The sequence below is a fragment of the Mercenaria mercenaria genome, chromosome 6 (genome assembly GCF_021730395.1).
Source record: "Mercenaria mercenaria strain notata chromosome 6, MADL_Memer_1, whole genome shotgun sequence".
NCBI lineage: Eukaryota > Metazoa > Mollusca > Bivalvia > Venerida > Veneridae > Mercenaria > Mercenaria mercenaria.
This window is the reverse complement of record NC_069366.1, coordinates 6274748-6296042: the sequence shown is the minus strand read 5'-3', so window position 1 is coordinate 6296042 and position 21295 is coordinate 6274748. Positions and strand designations below refer to the sequence as shown.

General features: G+C 35.0%; 1 protein-coding gene across 1 annotated transcript in view; it reads right to left on the bottom strand.

The window, feature by feature from the left end:
• LOC123549804 (pre-mRNA-splicing factor ATP-dependent RNA helicase PRP16-like) overlaps positions 1-21295 on the bottom strand; it is a 162818-nt gene that overhangs the window by 140259 nt on the left and 1264 nt on the right. The window contains exons 2-12 of the mRNA XM_045338215.2: positions 16492-16831; positions 15424-15647; positions 14376-14525; positions 13577-13718; positions 9184-9302; positions 8060-8277; positions 7650-7835; positions 6927-7085; positions 6648-6794; positions 3937-4017; positions 1154-1315 (exon numbers count right to left, since the gene is read on the bottom strand). Coding sequence (XP_045194150.2) covers positions 1154-1315; positions 3937-4017; positions 6648-6794; positions 6927-7085; positions 7650-7835; positions 8060-8277; positions 9184-9302; positions 13577-13718; positions 14376-14525; positions 15424-15647; positions 16492-16817 — 1914 coding nt within the window. The 5' untranslated portion in view covers positions 16818-16831. The remainder of the gene's footprint in view (positions 1-1153; positions 1316-3936; positions 4018-6647; positions 6795-6926; positions 7086-7649; positions 7836-8059; positions 8278-9183; positions 9303-13576; positions 13719-14375; positions 14526-15423; positions 15648-16491; positions 16832-21295) is intronic.

Sequence of the window (21295 nt, the reverse complement as noted above, 5' to 3'; positions counted from 1 at the left end):
GGTATGTATAATAAGAAAGTAGTGAATATACACAGGTAGCCTTTGGCTAATACCCTTGGATTTATAAATACACGTATCCTTACTTCTCCCCAATTTACAGTACAATGTGACATTACTATCTGGACCTAAATAAATATTGCTTCTCTCCCATAAATACATTGTGCTTTTTCCAAATATGAATTGTCTGTATTCAGATTCTCTTTTTCCTACCATTATTTCTTTCTCTTGAGACTTATACCTATCAAAGCTAACATTCCACTACTTTTCCCTCAAAAATAGTTACCTTACAGGCTTTTTTGTCTTGTGTTGGTTTCATATACTCTATTGAAGATGCATTTAACAAACAGCTTTGCTTGTTACATAAGGTTAATCAGACTGACTTTCATTTTGTTTGTTATTACCTCCCTTTAAAGAGAATGTTTGTAACTTACTGCTTATTTCTGTTTCACAATCTCATTTGCTGCAATAGCATGCTTTGTATACACTTTTTATAACTAGATCAAGCTTCAAAATAAACCTTAATTCAGTCTACTAAGTTAGACAAAAAAGGATGTAACAAAAGTGTCACAGTTTTCTTTCTTTCAAAACTTGCAAGAATGTTAGTCGTTTGTCAAATCCATGAATATTGAAATATAGTTGTTCTTATTTAGTTAATCAAAGTCCCAGTCAAAACATTAATACATTTTTTCATAAGTTTGAAAATTTGACATCTGTTACGCAACACGATTAACTACTCAATTTCAAACAACTATACACTTTCACTTTCAAATTTTTAAACGAGGCCATGACATCTCTAATATCAAACTCACCATTTTTCAGGCACCTAAGTCATGGGATTACAATGTTAAAAGCCAAACTATACCTTTAACCTTCAGCCTGCTGGCAGCAAGTGATTCTGCCTTTGCGACCAGTGCAGACCAAGATCAGCACATCCGTGCAGGCTGATCATGGTCTACACTGTTCACTATTCAGTAAATTTTCAGTGAACAGCCCTTCGAATAATAAATGGTACTGTCCAAATTGAATGATGGACCAATCCATTTTAGAAATTTAGCAGGGTAAAGTTTAAAAGGAAACAGACAGCAATAACACTTAAGTCAAGCATAACGAAGCCTTCTACCGGATTGTTTGCCATTATAACAAGCATATTTACCTCACTTGTACAATCTTCAAATCGCATTGCATAGCCAACCTCATCTCCGAGCTTAACTCCCATCTCCTCTGATACACGCTTAGCAACCGACATGGCTGCCACTCTACGAGGTTGTGTACAGCCGACCATTCCATACTTTGTATACCCGTCTTCATGTAAATACTGATGTTAAAAGATATTACAACACGTCAAAGAAAAAATGATGACACATGTAGATTTTTCAAACTATGATTGTTCTCATATTTTGTTTTGTTTTATACAGTAATTTTTAATAAAATTATCTAACTGTAACCTCAAACAAAAATAACTTTCAGACATCCATTATAACAATTTTTCAAAATAAATTTATCTTTCAATTACATGACATTCCTTGAATAACATGTATACTTGTTTTTTGGAAATACAGTTGAATATCGTTACCTCGATATCGGTTAGCTCGATACTCCGGTTAGCACGATGTGTTTGAGTCGGTCCCCATTTTTCTCTATTTATCTTAATGTAGTTATTTATCATTACCTCGATATGATTAGCTCGATATTTTGTTTAGCTTGATGAGATTTTTCAGTCCCATCAGCTTACCTGTATTGTTTTTACACCTGGTTTCGTCGATATCACAGCTTTTCAAACAAGAGCTGTCCGTAAGACAGCCAAGCTCGACTATTCAAAATATTGTCCCAGAAGCAGGAAAATATTACCCAAAAAGGTTAAATATCAAAAGAGTTTTAAGTTCTAAAGGGGGAATAATTTGACCAAAATGCATATCAGTTATGGGACTTGCTGCTATCAACTAGTTTTATAACCCCGAAAGCACATGTGAAGTTTCAATTCAATATCTGCATTAGTTTTAGAGATAGAAACTTGCATGTAAAACTTTAACCAGAATTTTCAAAGTCTAAAAGGGGGCATAATTTGCCCAAAATACATGCCAGAGTTATGGGACTTGATCCAGTGAGGTTAGTAATTGATCTAGAAAAAAGAAAAAATAAGTTTCAAATCTATATGCCTTTTAGAAATAGCTGTATGTACTTGCATGCAAAACTTTAACCAGAATTTGCTAAGTCCAAAAGGGGCATAATTTGGCCAAAATGAAGGTCAGAGTTATGGGACTTGCTGCTATCAACTAGTTTTATAACCCCGAAGATACATGTGAAGTTTCAAATCAATATCTGCATTAGTTTTGGAGATAATAACTTGCATGTAAAACTTTAACCAAAAATTTTCTAAGTCCAAAAGGGGGCATAATTTGCCCAAAATACATGCCAGAGTTATGGGATTTGATCCAGTGAGGTTAGTAATTGATCTAGAAAAAAGAAAAAATAAGTTTCAAATCTATATGCTTTTAGAAATAGCTGTATGTACTTGCACGCAAAACTTTAACCAGAATTTGCTAAGTCCAAAAGGGGGCATAATTTGGCCAAAATGAAGGTCAGAGTTATGGGACTTGCTGCTATCAACTAGTTTTTATAACCCCGAAGATACATGTGAAGTTTCAAATCAATATCTGCATTAGTTTTGGAGATAATAACTTGCATGTAAAACTTTAACCAAAATTTTCTAAGTCTAAAAGGGGGCATAATTTGCTCAAAAAAACATGTCAGAGTTATGGGTCTTGACCAGTGAGGTTGGTAATTGATCTAGAGAAAGAAAAAGTAAGTTTCAAATCTATATGCCTTTTAGAAATAGCTGTATGTACTTGCACGCAAAACTTTAAACCAGAATTTTCTAAGTCCAAAAGGGGGCATAATTTGGCCAAAATGAAAGTCAGAGTTATGGGACTTGCTGCTATCAACTAGTTTTATAACCCCGAAGACACATGTGAAGTTTCAAATCAATATCTGCATTAGTTTTGGAGATAGTAACTTGCATGTAAAACTTTAACCAAAATTTTCTAAGTCCAAAAGGGGGCATAATTTGCTCAAAATACATGTCAGAGTTATGGGACTTGACCCAGAGAGGTTGGTAATTGACCTAGAAAAAGAAAAAATAAGTTTCAAAGCTATATGCCTTTAATTGATGGGTGTATGTACTTGCATGCAAAAACTTAACCAAGGTGTGACGCCGACGCCGACGCCGACGCCAGGGTGAGTAGAATAGCTAGACTATTCTTCGAATAGTCGAGCTAAAAATATCCATGTTATTTGTAAGGTGTGAAAATCAACTTATTGTTGTCCGGCAATGTATTAATCATATTCAAGTTAGTTTGTGTGTTTGTTTTGTTTGTTATTTAATCTTTAATCCAATTTAAATGTCAGGAAGTTTGCATTTAATTCACAAAAATTAGTGTTATAAGGCAAGCAGGAAGGCTGCCTTCAAATATAACAACTAATTTGGATAAAATATTTTGTTTGAAGGAGTAAAAATCTGCCATTTAGGATTCAGTAACAATATGCGTATTTAACTGGCAAATTTTCGTTATTGAAGCACAGTCAAAATGACTACTCAACTAGGAAAGTTTCAGACTTGTTTAGGGAAGGAATAAAAATGCTAATGTTTTAATGGATATTTTGAAAAATTAAAATGCTGTAATTATTTATTTAATTAAGATGTTTTATCTGTAAATAAAATTAAAATTGTATTTACGTTTTATATTATTCATTTCCCCTTTCAAGCCCTCTTAAAAAGCATTGGATATAATGACAATACAGATGTCCGACACAAGTACAAAATAGTCCCCGATAGTCGATATCGTTACGTCGACTTCGGATACGTCGATGCAAATTTTACAGTCCCTTGGATATCGAGGTATATAACTGATCTTGGCTACTAACTAAATGTTACTATACCTGTGTGAGCTGCGTTGTTTTCCCAGACCCTGTTTCACCCACAATTATCACAACATTGTTATCTCGTATAATATTTAATAACTGAAATAAAAATGTGAATAGAAGTACATTTAAATGTGAATAATTAATTTAATTATACATCTGCCATGGAGGGAAGGATTTTGGCACTTCACATGTAAGAATGGTTCTCCAGACTGAGGCAACAATCAAGGACTTATTCCTTTCATGTCTAGTTATTAAAATGGTTGTAAAAAATTCTTATCATTCAAACAAACATTCTGTATGAAGAACTTTCACTGTGATACATGACTGAACTCAGTTTACAAAAGAAATCATTTACTTTCACATGCATGAGATTCCATTGTTTTGGCCTCAACAGATAGAAATATAACACTGTGGGTTTCAATTTTTGAAGATTTATCAATAAGAGATTATCTGTTTGTTGGGATTGGATACTGCTGACTGGTCACATTATATATACTGACAACACTGCGATGCATTTAGTAAATTACTGACCACTGTAGAATCATAAAACTATGTTGACATAAAATTTTGTGGTTTGGGTCAAAAAGTCTATTATTTGGGAAAGAAAAAAGTCATAGTTTCATCTTGTTTCTGACTTGTATTTTCCAGACAGAAATAATAAATAAATCAAGGAAATTTAGAGTCATACAAACGTCAAAAGTGACTTCACAATATAACTGACTTGACAACCATAATACAGAATAAAAGACTTTTTTCACTAGATGCCCATGGGCAACATGTCAAGCCCCTCAGCTGTCAAAAGGACTGGGAGTTGCACACGACACACCACATTGAGGCAAACATTTATGCCAAATAAAAAAAAGATTGCAAAAAGTTACAATATAAGTTATTTGTAGTAACAACAAAGGGAAGTAAATCTTAAAAAAACAAGAGCTGTCTCCATAGGATGACACATGCCCCCGATGGCACTTTGAATGAATAGTTATGGCCGATGTTAGAGTTTAGGACCTTTGACCTACGGACCTGGGTCTTGCGCGCGACACGTCGTCTTACTGTGCCACACATTCATGTGTAGTTATTTTAAAATCCATGCATGAATGACAAAGATATGGACCGGACATGCCCATCATTGCACTATCATGAAATATGACCTTTAACGTCTAAGTGTGACCTTGACTTTTGAGCTACAGACCTGGGTCTTGCGCGCGACACGTCGTCTTACTGTGGTACACATTCATGCCCAATAATTTTAAAATCCATGCATGAATGACAAAGATATGGACCGGACATGCCCATCAATGCACTATCATGAAATATGACCTTTAACGTCTAAGTGTGACCTTGACCTTTGAGCTACAGACCTGGGTCTTGCGCGCGACAGGTCGTCTTACTGTGCCACACATTTACGCCTAGTTACTTGAAAATCCATCCATGGATGACAAAAATATGGACCGGACACGCCCATCAATGCACTATCATGAAAAATGACTTTTAACGTCTAAGTGTGACCTTGACCTTTGAGCTACGGACCTGGGTCTTGCATACGACATGTCGTCTTACTGTGGTACACATTCATGCCAAGTTATTTGAAAATCCATCCATGGATGACAAAGATATGGACCAGACACGAAAATTGCGGACAGACCGACAGACGGTTCAAAAACTATATGCCTCCCTTTGGGGGCATAAAAAAAAAAAGTCCACACAAAAATCCTTACCAGTAGAGATAGGTCAAAATACACCTTAAAATTGGATGTAACTTGCATGTTGTACTACAGAAAAGCTATTTATAGTAACAACAAAGGGAAGTAATACTAGGTTCTTGCGCATGACACTCTGTCTCATGATGGTGAACAATTGTGCCAAGTTACATCAAAATCCCTCTATGCATGAAAAAGAAATGCTCTGGACAAAGTCATACTTGTATCTGACCTTTGACCTCTAAGTGTGACCTTGACCTTAGACCTAAGGACCTGGTTCTTGTGCAAGACACTCCATCTCATGGTGGTGAACATTTGTGCCAAGTAACATCAAAATCCCTCCATGCATGAAGAAGAAATGCTCCGGACAAAGTTGTCATTCTTGTATCCTTTGACCTCTAAGTGTGACCTTGACCTTAGACCTAGGGACCTGATTCTTGCGCACGACACTCCGCCTCATCATGGTGAACAATTGTGCCAAGTAACATCAAAATCCCTCCATGCATGAAGAAGAAATGCTCCGGACAGTCATTATTGAATTTGACCTTTGACCTCTAAGTGTGACCTTGACCTTTGAAACAGGAACTGGGGTTTGCACAAGACACTCAGTCTCATTGAGATTAACATTCATGCCAAATATAAACAAGATTGCTCCATGCATGTCAAAGTTATGGTCCGGACAAACAAATCCGGACGGACGCATGCACGCACGCACTCACGTACGCACATACACCGAACAGCCATTTGGACAACTATGTCTTTGCTTCCGCAAGCGGGCTCGACAAAAAACATCTTTTCAACCCTTAGCCTGCTGGTGGCAAGTGATTTTGCCTTTGAGACCAGTGCAGACCCAGATCAGCCTGCACATCCGTGCAGTCGATTATGGTCTGTACTGTTCGCTATTCAGTCAGTAGATTTTCACTGAACATCCCTTCAAATAATAAATGGTACTGCCCAAACTGAATGATGGACCAGTCCATTTTAGAAATTTAGCAGGGTAAAGGTTAAATTCTAGATTGCACTGACCTCATTTCTGACAGCAAATATAGGGAGATACTGTCTTTGTTGAGACAAAGTCCTTCTCTTAGCAAAATCACTGACAGCTTCGGTCTTGTCTTGTAACAGGTCGGCAAACTTGTAATCTTCTTTATAGTCTCTCTCTTCACGTTCATCCTTTATTAACAAAATGTAGAAGTTTTTACCTTAAAGTTATTCAAACTGATCCACTGTTACGTAGTTTTGATATCATAAATCTATGGTACTGTTACAACTAAACCCACAAGTAATGAAAGAAAACCAACACACCTCCTCCTCCTTTTTCTTGACCCCCATGATTTCGCCTATCCTGGTACCCGCTAACTCCCATTCTTTTTTCTGAGCTTTTCTTCTCTCCTTTTGTTCTCTGTGAACTCTTACTACAGCACAGCCTTTCTTAGACACCACAGCCATGTCTGATGTAGGATCCTACAAATCATAAGCAAAATTATTCTCTAAATGTGACACTAGTGTCTGTTTATCAATTTTAGTCACCAGACTTAATAAATTTCTTCAAAAAACCTCAATTCAGTATAATTTCTCATTATACCAAATTATTCCAAAAACATTTTTATTTATATATAATTCAGTCAACTCTAAAGTGTCAAATACCCATGTGGTTATATAAGATTTTATTTATACTAGTAGTTGATGAAATCTATTCTAAAACTATATATTCATTAAAATACAAAGTTCTGTCTTCAAAACTAAATATCTTCTGTTATTCTTCTTCTTCTAATTCAGAACATATTCCCTCTGGGATATTGTAATACAACTATTGTTTCTCATTTTTCAAGGGTTCTGTCTAAAGTAAGATAGAATACAGACTTTAAAACTGAAGCAATCTCTGCTATGTTTCAGCTCAGTATTTCATAACAGAAATATGTAAGAGAGAATAAGATCTTCTTATGTATACATTGGACTGTGGTAACATATTAGAAAACTGCCGGAAAAAAAATAATGCCATATTTAAAGAAGCTTTCTTTAGTTAACCTTTATAGGGATAACAGGTTCTGGCTGTTTTGTGAACACAATTCTCCCATCCAGGAATGGTGGCACGATGTTATGTACAAGAAGATGGACTCTCGCTTCATTTTCTTCCTCGAAGTCTTCATCGTAATTCAACTTCTCCACAACACCACTGCGTAACATTCTGTTTGTCTCCCACTTCTCAATATCCTACAGATAGAAATCCAAATTTGTACAAACAGTAATTAAACTCAAGAACTAAATCCTAATTATTATATCATTTTATTCATTTAAGAAAGTTTTTTTATACTGGTACTTAATGTTTATATGGATAATTTGTTGCATTATCAAAACAATATTCCACAAAGAAACAGCTATCCACTATATTCCCTGGTGTTATGACGTGCCTTTTATTATTTTTTTAAAGCACAAACCTTGTTTATCTGCCTCTGCCTAGCAGACATTCGATTTTTCTTCCGCTTTTCAATTTCTTCTTCTTTTTTCTTTGTATATGTTTCTGACATACCAGAGAATGGATTATGCTGATCATCATAGCCCTCATCAAGACCGTACCATTCCCGATCGAGTCGTTTCTGTTCTGCCTCCCAGTTCTCTCGCTCATCATCATCTTCAAACTCTAAATCTTCTTTTTCTAAAACAAGTTTCATCAAACATTTGAAAAATTTCAAGATTTTTATCAATCTACCTAATGCAAAGTAAAAACATTTATTTCCCAATCAATAATGTTATAAATTGCATTACAGGTAAAATATGTTTTTGAGTTAAATTACAAATGCAAAGACATTAAACATATCTGTAAGAAGATATGGAGTGGACACAAATTTCAAAGAGTGACCCTGATGTTGGACCTTATGACCTCGGCTGTGCACTCTGCATATCGACTAGATGAGGTAAACAACTGATTCTAATTTTATGAAAATCCATCTAGATACGAGACGGACAAAAATTGTGACTGTGACCTAGAACTTTGTGATCAAGGTCATATGCTCTGTACATCATCTTGATGCTACTTTTATGAAAATCTTTCAAGCCATTATAGACGATATCAAGCGGACACAATGTTAAGCTGACCTTTGACCTCCAAGTACGACCTTGAAATTTGACCTGGTGTCGAGTGTTCTGCATATTGTCTTGATAAGTCTAATGACTGATGCTAGTTTTATGAAAATCTTACGAGCGGTTTACAAGACATGGAGGGGACACAAATTTACGCTATTTCACCATTGACCTCCAAGTGTGACTTTGACCTTGGACCTAGTGAAATTGGTTGTGTGCTCTGCATGTGCTCTTGATGAGGTTAACAACTTGTGAAATTAATTACGAGATGGACGTCACATAATCTTAGTGGAATTGTCCTCAGTTAATTATCATTGAGAACATACACATACAAAAGATCTTCAGACTGAAAATCTTGTTCTCTACCTATAGAGCTAAACAAGTAGGCTACAGCAAAAGTAAAAGGTAATTTAATGTCTCAGCACAGGTGAATGAAAGCTAACGTAAAAAGTATACTTAAGAAATTTTAGAACAGTCAAACCTTGTCTACTGGAGTCCTTTGGAGTATATTTTATTCGTTTTTTATCATCCATCCATTCATTGTATTTATAGGACGGTGTTGGCAAGGGTGTCTCCTTACTGGATTTCTTTGATCTTGAACTGGAAATAGATATAAGTATACAGGGCTCGGACATATGACCTTAACTTACCAAAATAGATGACAACAATTTATTCCTTAAAATTACAAAAGTCTTCTGAGAAAAAGTATAGCATTGCTTTGTCATCACAACATTGAAATTTTCTCTAAAGATCTTTGTTCTCTCACAGTCAGATATAATGTAAAACCTCAGAAAGGACTTTACAGACAAATTGTGGCATGATATGAAAGGTGACTTTATGGTAAATTTTTAACTAGAATTGTGTCCATAGGACACGGATGCCCCCACATACTGTGCCATCCTCTATATAGCAAAAGCTATCAAAGGGCCATAACACTGCAGTAAAAATAGTCACAGAAAAAATTCCTTCCTTTATGGTCATCTGCACATCAAGCTTGTTCATCTGTGAAAGTTTGAAGCAAATCAGCAAATAGTGTGACACAAGATTTCGGGATGGACGGATGTAAGACGTACATGCGTACAGACAGCAGCAACGCTATATGCCCCCCACATAAATGTGTGGGGGCATAAAAAAATAATGTTTGTTAGATGATTTCCAACAATATAATCCTTACCATTACATACTAAATTTATATTACTTAACATTATCTACCTAACTGCCATACCATTGATACGAATATAATTGTAACATACGTGATTTAAATGTGATATATTTAAAGTTCTTTCAGTCATGTGACATATAGTTCCATTGGGCCGGGTACTTTAATTTTGTTTTGTCATGTTATGAAATAATATTTGCTGTTTTATGTACATGTCACTCTAATAAAATATTTGCTTACTTACATACTTACTTACTCAATTCTAAACTCGTTACAAGGGAACCTGAAATGTCAATGTTTTTTCCATACTGATGTCATATCGGGTACATTTTACTCAGGCTAAGAACAAAATTTTATCATTTATATAAGTGTAGTATGTGCATTAAATTAACAAAAAAGATACCTGTATTAGATTTGCATTGTGAAATATGCACTTAGTTTCTTTGCGGAATAATCTTGCACATTATTTCCGCTGCATATTTATACAACTCTAAACCCTATAAATATTGTTATCTGCAATGTAATAACATATCTCCAGTCTAAATACTATCGCAGGATTCATTATATATAAAGTCAATCCCAAAGGACGACCCCTCAAAGATTTGCAAGTAACTTAACAAACTTTCTCACGATGTTAAAAAGGTTCTGACACTTTATATACTAAATTCTATAATAATTTATGAAGGGCTTTATATCACATTTATTCATCTAAAATTTTTTAATAGTATTAAAAGAAATATAACATATTTCAATAATTAAAATAGTTTTGATTATTAGAATAAATAATATTGCCAGAAACACACAAAAACTAAAATCTAAAATCAAAAAGGGAGGTAATTCAAATTAAGTAACTATCACCCCATTAAAGGTGGATAATCAGATTTTGGCTAAGTAACGGATTTGTTCGAAACTTTAGCATCTGATCATTTACACTCATTTATGTTCACTTAACACTTAATACAAATTAGATTTTCACTGGAGGTATTTTTAAAATTTCATTTTCCTATCCTGGTTGCCCAACCAAGATAGAGTTATTTTATCATAAGTATACATTTGATAAACATACTTTACCTAAGAAAATGTATAACTAACCGATATATTGTATTATATTCGTAAAATAATTGCATTAACAATTACATATATAGATTGAATTAATAAGAAATGCAAGTTTGAAAAATTATTATTACCTCCCTTTGCCTATCTTGGTTGCGCAACCAAGATAGAATGGAAAATAATGAAATTCAGAAGCTACTTGCATTTTAAAACCCACCTTTTGATTCAGATTGTTAAATATTTGGTATATCTATCCAATGCGAATGTAAAACTCGGAATTATATGGAAATAAAAAGAAATACCAAGCATTTTAAATAGTTTCATATTAAAGGGGAGTAATTACAATTTTTTATGAAAATCAATAAAGTATACATTTCTAACAGGGATCTAACTCTAAGTAATGGGTATTTTTGTTTCTTAAATAAATCTCTAACAGAATATACAAAAAGTAAAAAATGTCACTAAATTTTGCTTAAATGTGATTGACCACCTTTAACAGCATGCAGTTTCAGTTGTTCCCCTTTATCATCACAACCTTCATGTGCTTCTCTCTGTACAAAAGCTTTTATCAGCAAATATTTTGGAAGAAGTAATTAACCTGCAGCACAAAATTCCATGAAATGTAGTTATGTTAGCAGAAAAAATGTCTTTTTATATATATAGAAAAAAGTAACCAGAAGACTGACAAAACATATTTTAAAGAAAAAAAAGAAAAAATCTAAGAATAGCAGCTGCCACTTTACCTATGTTTGTTGTAAAAAGAAATAGTAAATGAAAAATGGTATTTCTATAGTAAGTTAGTGTTAAATGTTTTCATAAAGTTGGGATTTTCGCTCTTTCTGAAGTTTATAAGTCTGAGACCTACTGTAGTTGAGGGAATGAAAGTACTGCATTGTACATGAATTATAATTAATATCTAAACCATTCTATTGCAGTTCCTGTTAATTCTTTTTCACGAATGCACAGCTGACTGACAAAGCATTTTCTTATCAAATTGTCATGTCTACGGCTCGAGGGGTCATTAGTTCAATCCCCGTCGGGCCACATATTCTCCGTGACGATTTGATAAAAGACATTGTGTCTGAAATCATTCGTCCTCCACCTCTGATTCATGTGGGGAAGGTGGCAGTTACTTGCGGAGAACAGGTTTGTACTGGTACAGAATCCAGGAACACTGGTTAGGTTAACTGCCCGCAATTACTGAAATACTGTTGAAAAATGGCATTTTGATTTAACCCAAAACAAACAAAAATGCATCTGGGGGTCAAACTCCTGACCCCTCAATTCATGGTCTTGTGCTTAACCTGCACCTTTAAGAGGGTGGTTACAGAAAAACGTTACCAAAATGTTCATTTTTATTTTGAATTTGATTTGGCTTTATCCCAAAATGCCATATACATTGTACACCTATAACAGAAATTGAACATTTCTTACTTTTCTGATTATCTTTTCTTAATTTTAAAATCAGGTTATATTCATTACATTAACTATGAAGATGTTGTACAGTAAATTAAAAGCAGTGGCATATATAACAAATTCATATAGGTTTGATGTATATTAGCATGTCAAAATCTAAATGTTTGACTTTTGTCTTAGGTATATCAATCTATATGACACACTAATCATAGGGGCAAGATGTATGACAACTGAAAGTTACTGAACAAAATGAAATAAGCAAAATATACAGGTGAACAGTGACTCTTTCGATGTTTATAATCTAGAGGACTTATCTAGATCACTGTTCTTACCTTTATGTACACTTGGTGTGAGTTTTTGTTTTGGGTTTAATGCCGTTTTTCGACAGTATTTCAGTTATGTAACGACGGGGAACACTTGGTGTAAGCATATTCTTTGTGTGAGCATATTCTTTGTAACTTACCTTTTTGATTCTTTATATTCTGAGGATTTATCTAGATCATTGTTGTAATCTTCATGTACATCGAGTGTGAGCATACCCTTAGTAACTCACCACTTTGAATGTCTAAAATCAGAGGACTTATCTAGATCCATGTACACTTGGTGTGAGCATACCCTTTGTAACTCACCTCTTTAAATCTTTATAATCAGAGGACTTATCTAGATCACTGTTCCTACCTTCATGTACACTTGGTGTGAGCATACCCCTTGTAACTCACCTATTTGAACTTTTACAATCAGAGGGCATATCTAGATCCAGGCCTTTTTTTCATCAATTTGGGAATGCCACCGACACCGGTGGAATTGGAAAAATGCTCTCGGAAATTGTCTTAATTGGGACAATTTGCAAATTACCAAAATCTACATAAATGTGTTTTTGTGTGAAATATTAATGAATTGCATTTCAGTAATTGTTCAACAGTATTATGATTCATCTAAATATACATAAAAATTAGAAAAACTATCTTAAAATAGCAAAAACCCTAAAAAGTATAATCATTTGGGAATTTTAAATTCAACTTTGGGAAAAAAACATACTTTTTTGCATTGGGATTACCTCCTTTTACCGGAGGTAGATTTATAGGGGAAAAAAGCCCTGAGATCACTGTCCTTAACCTCATGTATGCTGGATGCAAGCATATCCCTAGTAACTCACCTCTTTGATTCTTTATAATCAGAGGGTGTACCTATATCACTGTTCCTCACTTCATGTACACTGGATGTGAGCATATCCCTAGTAACTCACCTTTTTGAACGTCTATAATCAGATGGCGTATCTAGATCATTCTCCCTGTCTTCATGTACACTGGGTGTGAGCATATCCCAGCTCGAGCGTTTAGGAGGTGTGAAATCTTCATCATCATCCCAGGCTGATCTTGATGGCGTATCTAAAAGGAAAAAAGAAAACATTGAAAAATATTCAAAATTCAATCCTTCCACATTATGGGTAATAAATTCTTAATGCTAAAAATTTATTCATTCTGTAACTCTCCTATTTCACAGGCATTATAATTTGTATCATTCAATTAAGCAAAATGTGGATTATATGTTTTCAATGTATCTCAAAGAAACAACAATGTGCATAGAACTAACAGTCTACAAATTTTAGAAAACTCTCAAAATGCTCTCTACAGAAAAGTAGTAATGTAACGAACTTAAACATGTCTATTCAAGCTTATTCACCTTAGCTGTACATGTATAAAGCCAAGGAAAGATGTTTTAACCTAACTTACATATGCAGCAAGTGCTACAGGTAGTCCTTGGTGCAGAGCTTAGCAGGTTGGATGACAGGGTTAGCGATCAGGGTTGACTCCCTACCGAGACCGATATCCAGACTAGTGTTCAGTTGATTATTTAAACTTGTTACTGTTTTCACCAGTATCCACTTACAATGAATGTTAAGGAGGAAAACAACCAAGGGTTTGCTGAGTATAAGTTGTTTTCCATCCATTCCAAGAGGGATATTTTGTCCACTACCCACATTGAGCAAGAAACCTTTACATTTACCTTTCATAAATATAATTCAAGCAATGCAAGTAACAAACCTTTTGGTCTGATATTGGGTGTGGCAGGCTCATTTCTCGAGCGTGGAGTGTCACTCCAGTCTCTGGAACTACGGGAACTTCTTTCAGAATACCGTCTGTCAGAGTAGCCATCTCTATGTTGTGAACCCCTTTCACTACGATAGTCGCCATCTAAAACACAATATGTAGAGGATGTTTGTCTGTTTCAGTGTAAGATTGAAATATCTTTCATGAGTGAACACCAGATGCAATATTTACAGAGAGGCACTGCCACAAGTGAAAATGTAAGATAAGATAATCATAAGTGAAAGATAATTTGATCTTACATGTAAAACAAACAAATTTTCATTTTATTTCATATTTTGACTAAATCTGCCGATTTCATAGTTTCTTACCAGTGAAAAATATATTTGAAAATTTTCACTGTGAAAATACGAGATATATTTCACTCTAATATTTCGATATTTCACTGAAAAAGATGTAATAAACAATAATGATCTACTGGATTTTAATTTAAATGTAACACAAATATACTTAATACTCATGATGTTAAAACTGCCAAAAATAAAATTTGTAAGTTCAGAGTTCTTGAACAATCTTCTTTACTGGTAAAAGAATAATCTAAATGATAGAGCAGAGAATGCACAGTCTTTATAAAATGTGAATAAATGTACAATCAGAAGGTAAACACAGTTTTAAAACTTGCCTTTTGGATCAGACTGTTGAATTACTCATATCTATCCATTAAAATGATTTTGCAAATGTGAAATTTAAAATTAAACTGAATTAAAAGAAATACTCTACTTTTTAAATACTTTTATATCATAGGCCGGTAACTCCAAAATTTGATGAAAATCAGTCAAACTCACATTTTTAAAAAGGCTCTAACTCTATGTAATTGGTCTTTCCTTTCCTTAAGTTAATCTCTAACAGAATATCTCACATTTTTAAAAAGGCTCTCTATGTAATTGGTCTTTTCTTTCCTTAAGTTAATCTCTAACAGAATATCTATCACATGAAAAAATGTCAGAAAATGTGTTAAATGTGACTGATCACCTTCCATATATACCTCTATCTCGATGTTTTCGTCTATCTCTGTCTCTGTCTCTATCGTGTCGCCTATCTCTATCTCGATCCTTTCTATCCTTTCTCCGATCCTTTTCACGATGTTTTGATGAAGCATACACTCCCTTGTCCTTGTCTCTATTATAACGATCGTGTTGTCTGTCCCGTACAGCATTACTCACACCACCAGGATGTGATGGTGTCTCCACTCGAGCTTGTCGGTAGTGCCTTATTTAAAACAAATGCATCACATGTATATTTCATGAATTGCAATATATCCACAGAAAAGGGTAATTTACATTTTGTAAATACAGAGGATATAATATTCCACTTGTCTCAGTGAAAAATTCAAACATCTTTCACCCAATATGATTTTTCTTCAGTTTAGAGCAGGTCTGATAACAATGTTAGCGACCTCTGTTTCATTCTCTGTTGCAACCGATATCCTAATACTGTGAAATCATTAATATTCGTGGGGGACTAATTTTCATGGATTTCGTGGTTGAGTCAATCCACGAAATTTAATCCCAAGGAACAAGTAAAATGCCCATTCATTTTATGTTCAAAAGTTGAAATCTACGAATTCATATTCTCATGAAATTGCCATTTCGAGCAAAACAATGAAATTTCATGCCCACGAAATTATATGATTTTACAGTAGTGTTCAGTTGATTACTTAAATCTGTATTGTTTCAACTTAGACTGGATGCTAGCAAGATTTTTGACACCTGTCATGAGCTTGGCTGGAAATGGGTTGTTTTCCATCCATTCCAAGTGGGATACATGTATTTTGCTGACTACCCAAATTAAAAAAAGAAACTGTCATATTTACCTTTCATAAATATATTTGAATTTCATGTAAATTAATAGCCTCAATTGAAGAAACAAACCTTTTGGTCTTATATTGGGTAAGGCAGGCTCATTTTTCAAGCGTGGAATGCATTCCAGTCTTTGGCGCTACGGAAGCTTCTTTCAGAATGCTACTATTTTGCATTTTTTAGTTGAGTTATATGCTTCCAAAGGATCTTCTTATAGATTCAATTAAAAAAAAAAACAGTTAAAATGGAATTACCTGTCTTTCTTATTATCTTTCTTTGATTTTCTATCTCTATCTTCCTCCTCACTGTCGGAATCACTACTACTACTGTCCTCATCAAAATCATCCCTGTAAGACGTTACTTTGGACCTCTTCTTTACACTTTCTTCCACAATGTCTGAATGTCTTTTAGCTGCTGCTAGTTTATCTAGGCCAAGCAAAGATGGCTTTTTGAAGGAGTGTTTGTCTGACTCTGCTGAAGGTCCCTTCTTCATGATGACAAGTCCTCCAGGCTGGTCCCCTGACGATCCCTCCAAACGATGAAGAGATGGGTCATTATCTGGATCCATGTATGAAGTCATTGCGTTTTTTTAACCTGCATAAAATATAAATTCTGAAATTATTTTTAAAGCCTAACAACTAATACAAGTACTTAATAGGGAATACTACTTCTTTTCATACCAATTAACCAGTATCAGTCATGTTCAGGAAGTCTCCTGTACAGCTGACTGATTGCGTTTTTAAACAGCAGGGCTTTTTTTTTCCCCATTAATCTACCTCTGGTAAAAGGAGGAAGATCCAAAAGAAAAAAGTATGTTTTTTTCCCATTTCTGAATTCAAAATTCCCAAATGATAGTTGACTTTCACATTTTTGCTGTTTTACAATTTTTCCCAGTCAAGACAATTTCTGAGAGCATTTTCCCAATTCCATCAGTGTTGGTGGCATTCCCAAAATGATGAAATAAACAAGACGGCCATGAAGGCCCTGTATCGCTCACCTGATCTATTGACCTAAAGATCATCAAGATTAACATTCTGACCAAGTTTCATTAAGATATGGTCATAAATGTGGCCTCTAAAGTGTTAAATAGCTATTCCTTTGATTTGACGCTGTGACCTAGTTTTTGACCCCATATGACGAAGATTCGAACTTTACCTAAAGATCACCAAGATTAACATTCTGACTAAGTTTCATGAAGATACAGTCATAAATGTGGCTTCTAGAGTGTTAACAAGCTTTTCCTTTGAATGACCTAGTGACCTAGTTTTTGACCCCCCCCCCCCCCCGACCCAGATTTGAACTTGACCTATAGATAATCAAGCTTAAAGTTTTGACCAAGTTTCATTAAGATATGGTCATAAATGTGGCCTATACAGTGTAAACTAGCTTTTCCTTTGATTTGACCCTGTTACCTAGTTTTTGACCCTACATGACCAAGATTCGAACTTGACCTAAAGATCATCAAGATTAACATTCTGACTAAGTTTCATGAAGATACAGTCATAATTGTGGCCTCTAGAGTGTTAACTAGCTTTTCCTTTGAAATGACCTAGTGACCTTGTTTTTGACCCCACCTGACCCAGATTTGAACTTGACCTTAAGATCACCAAGATTAACATTCTGACTAAGTTTCATAAAGATATAGTCATAAATGTTGCCTCTACAAGTTTTTCCTTTGATTTGACCTGGTGACCTAGTTTTTGACCCCGGATGACCCAATATCAAACTCTTCCAAGACTTTATTGAAGGTAACATTCTGACCAAGTTTTATTAAGATTGGGCCCATATTGTGACCTCTAGAATGTTAACAAGCCTTTCCTTTGATTTGACCTGGTGACCTAGTTTTTGACCCCAGATGACCCAATATCAAACTCATCCAAGATTTTATTGAGGGTAACATTCTGACCAAGTTTCATTAAGATTGGGCCAAAATTGTGACCTCTAGAGTGTTAACAAGCTTTTCCTTTGATTTGACCTGGTGACCTAGTTTTTGACCCCAGATGACCCAATATCGAACTCGTCCAAGACTTCATTGAGGGTAACATTCTGACCAAGTTTCATTAAGATTGGGCTAAAATTGTGACCTCTAGAGTGTTAACAGTCAAATTGTTGATGCCGATGACGCCGACGCCGGACGACAGACACAGGGCGATCACAGGTCAGGTGAGCTAAAAAGGTGTGAACAGAATGCTTTTTTTAATGCTGAAACTTATGAAGAGTAAACTAGCCATAAAAGTCCCTTACCAGAAGGGGCAGAAAACTAATAAAATGTATGTTAATTTTGTTGCCATAGTACTGTAAACCTAGAAATGTTTTCGCGCTTTTAAAATTAGCGTCTTTCGCGGGTAGTATATTTCTGTGAAATTAAACAGCCGCGAAAAACTAACAAAAACGCGAAAGATTCTAGCTTCAGCTTAAATAGATCGCTATAAAATGGTTCTGTACTTACACATACCTGAATATAACTCAAATTCTACATGTATAGTACCATAATTGTATAAAATGAGTGCACAAATCCACATTAACTCAATTAATTGACGAGTTATTTCTGTATGACGTAACAGCCTTTTCAATATCGATCCGTCAGGCAAACAGGGGTTAAAAACAGAAACAATACGACATATACATGTAATTTTTAGTCGGCAGCCAATGCGATATACTATTTGTAAGTAAAATATTGTGTCTATTTCTGCTAAGTGTGGTTTAATCACCTAACAAAAGATACTGCTTTAAATGGCAAACAAATGACAGTGTAATAACAGCAATTTACTGACTGTCAATAATCGGGGCTGTGAATAACAGTTGATATGGATGAAAAGGATTGGGGTACATTTATAATTAAAGAGTACAAAAAAACTGAACGTTTTCAAGAATACTATAAATGCAACTATGCCGTGATACTTACCTTAGTACACTAAATATATTCACTTGCGACTTCATTTTCTCGGGATTCGCGATGGATATGATTCCGCGAATATTTGTATCCGCGAAAATGTCCACATTCTTGAAAACACGAAACATAGTATCTGCGAACATTTCTAGGTTTACAGTAACTGCAATTTTAGATGTAGTAAAGAATAAAGTGACTTGCATGTTCTCTTTATTGCCTTTTATCTATCTATCATGTTTAGTGAAAGATAGACATACAGACTGATGGAAAGTAAAACAAGAGGATCATGATGACCCTGTATCGCTCACCTGTTAAGCTTGGCCTTGGAATTATCAAGATAAACATTCTGACCAAGTTTCATGAAGATAGGGTCATAAATGTGGCATCAAGAGTGTTAACAAGCTTTTCCTTTGATTTGAATGGTGACCTATTTTTGACTCCACATGACCCAGTTTCAAACTTGGCCTAGGACTCATCAAGATAAACATTCTGACCAAGTTTCATGAAGATAGGGTCATAAATATGGCCTCCAGAGTGCTAACAAGCTTATCCTTTGATTTGAGTGGGTGCCCTAGTTTTTGACCCAACATGATCCAGTTTCGAACTTGGCCTAGGAATCATCAAGATAAACATTTGGACCAAGTTTCATGTAGACGGATGGATGGAAAACAAGAGGATCATGATGACCCTGTATCGCTCACCTGTTAAGCTTGGCCTTGGAATTATCAAGATAAACATTCTGACCAAGTTTCATGAAGATAGGGTCATAAATGTGGCCTCAAGAGTGTTAAAAAGCTTTTCCTTTGATTTGACCAGGTGACCTAGTTTTTGACACCACATGACCCAGTTTCGAACTTGGCCTAGAGATCATCAAGATAAATATTCTGTGTAAGTTTGTATCAAATCAAAGCATATTAAAATGAAACCTCTATAGAAAATTTTGACCCTTTCAGGGACAGTAACTCTGGAACCCATGAAGGGATCTGGCCAGTTTTTGAAAGGAACCGAGATAGTATGTCAATACAAGTTGTGTGCAAGTTTGATTAAAATTGGTTGTTTGCAAAATGTGGTAACTATCGTGTTCACAAGCCAAAATAGCAAATTTTGGCCCTTTAAGGGGCCATAACTCTGGAACCCATGATGGGATATGGCCAGATTTTGAAAGGAACTGAGATATTATGTCAATACAAGTTGTGTGCAAGTTTGATTAAAATCAACTGCAAAATGTGGTCTCTATCGTGTTCACAAGAAATTGTGGACGGACGACGGAAGGATGGACAACAGACGCAGGGCGATCACAAAAGCTCACCTGTCACGTCAGTGAGCTAAAAACAGACAAAATCTAAGATGACGTGCACACAAATACCATGTATTTTTCACATTGCCTTTCATTATTATGCCAGGTTTCATATAAAAAAATCTCATACTTTTTAAGGTATGGCCAGACCCACCTTTTTTGACTGGTTACAAATAGTAAGATAGATAAAAGGCAGTGTTCCCAATGCTTTTTTTGACTGGGTTTTTTTTGTACCCCTTACATAAGAAAACTGTGGGTACAAAATGAAGACTGGGGGAACATATATCACAGATGCTTATTAATAAATAAAAACAAACTATGTCTAAAATCATTTCAGCTTCAGAGCAGAATTCTTGGACTCAATCCATATGAAATATTTTAGGCCTTTTAAAGTTTTTCCTTTAGCGGTACAACCCCCTGACTCGATAACATCACTCTCTGTAGTGCTTGTCCTCAATTCAGGTCTGATTCCTGTCCATTTTTTTAACTAAAAGTCTATTATTTTTCTTTGTGCCATACACTGGTGATGCAAACAGTTTGTATGACCTCAGGGCTGACCATGTGCTCGACTGAGTAAAATAATTCCGTAGACCTAGTGAGCACTAATGCAGAAAAAAAAAACAGTCCAGCGAGAAATCATGGGATAAAAATAATTATACTAACTAGTGTCACCATAATAAATGAAACTACAAACATAGATAAAAGTAACTTGATTCTGACAGCTGGGATTCCAAGGTAACTTTGATTACAGATTTTTGTTACATGCAAGGGCATACTAGGGAAAATTTCTGTATATTTTAGCGAATTTTTGTATGTGAAGAACATAGAAATGTACATGAATTGGAACACTGAAAGGGAGAAAAATAAAGTC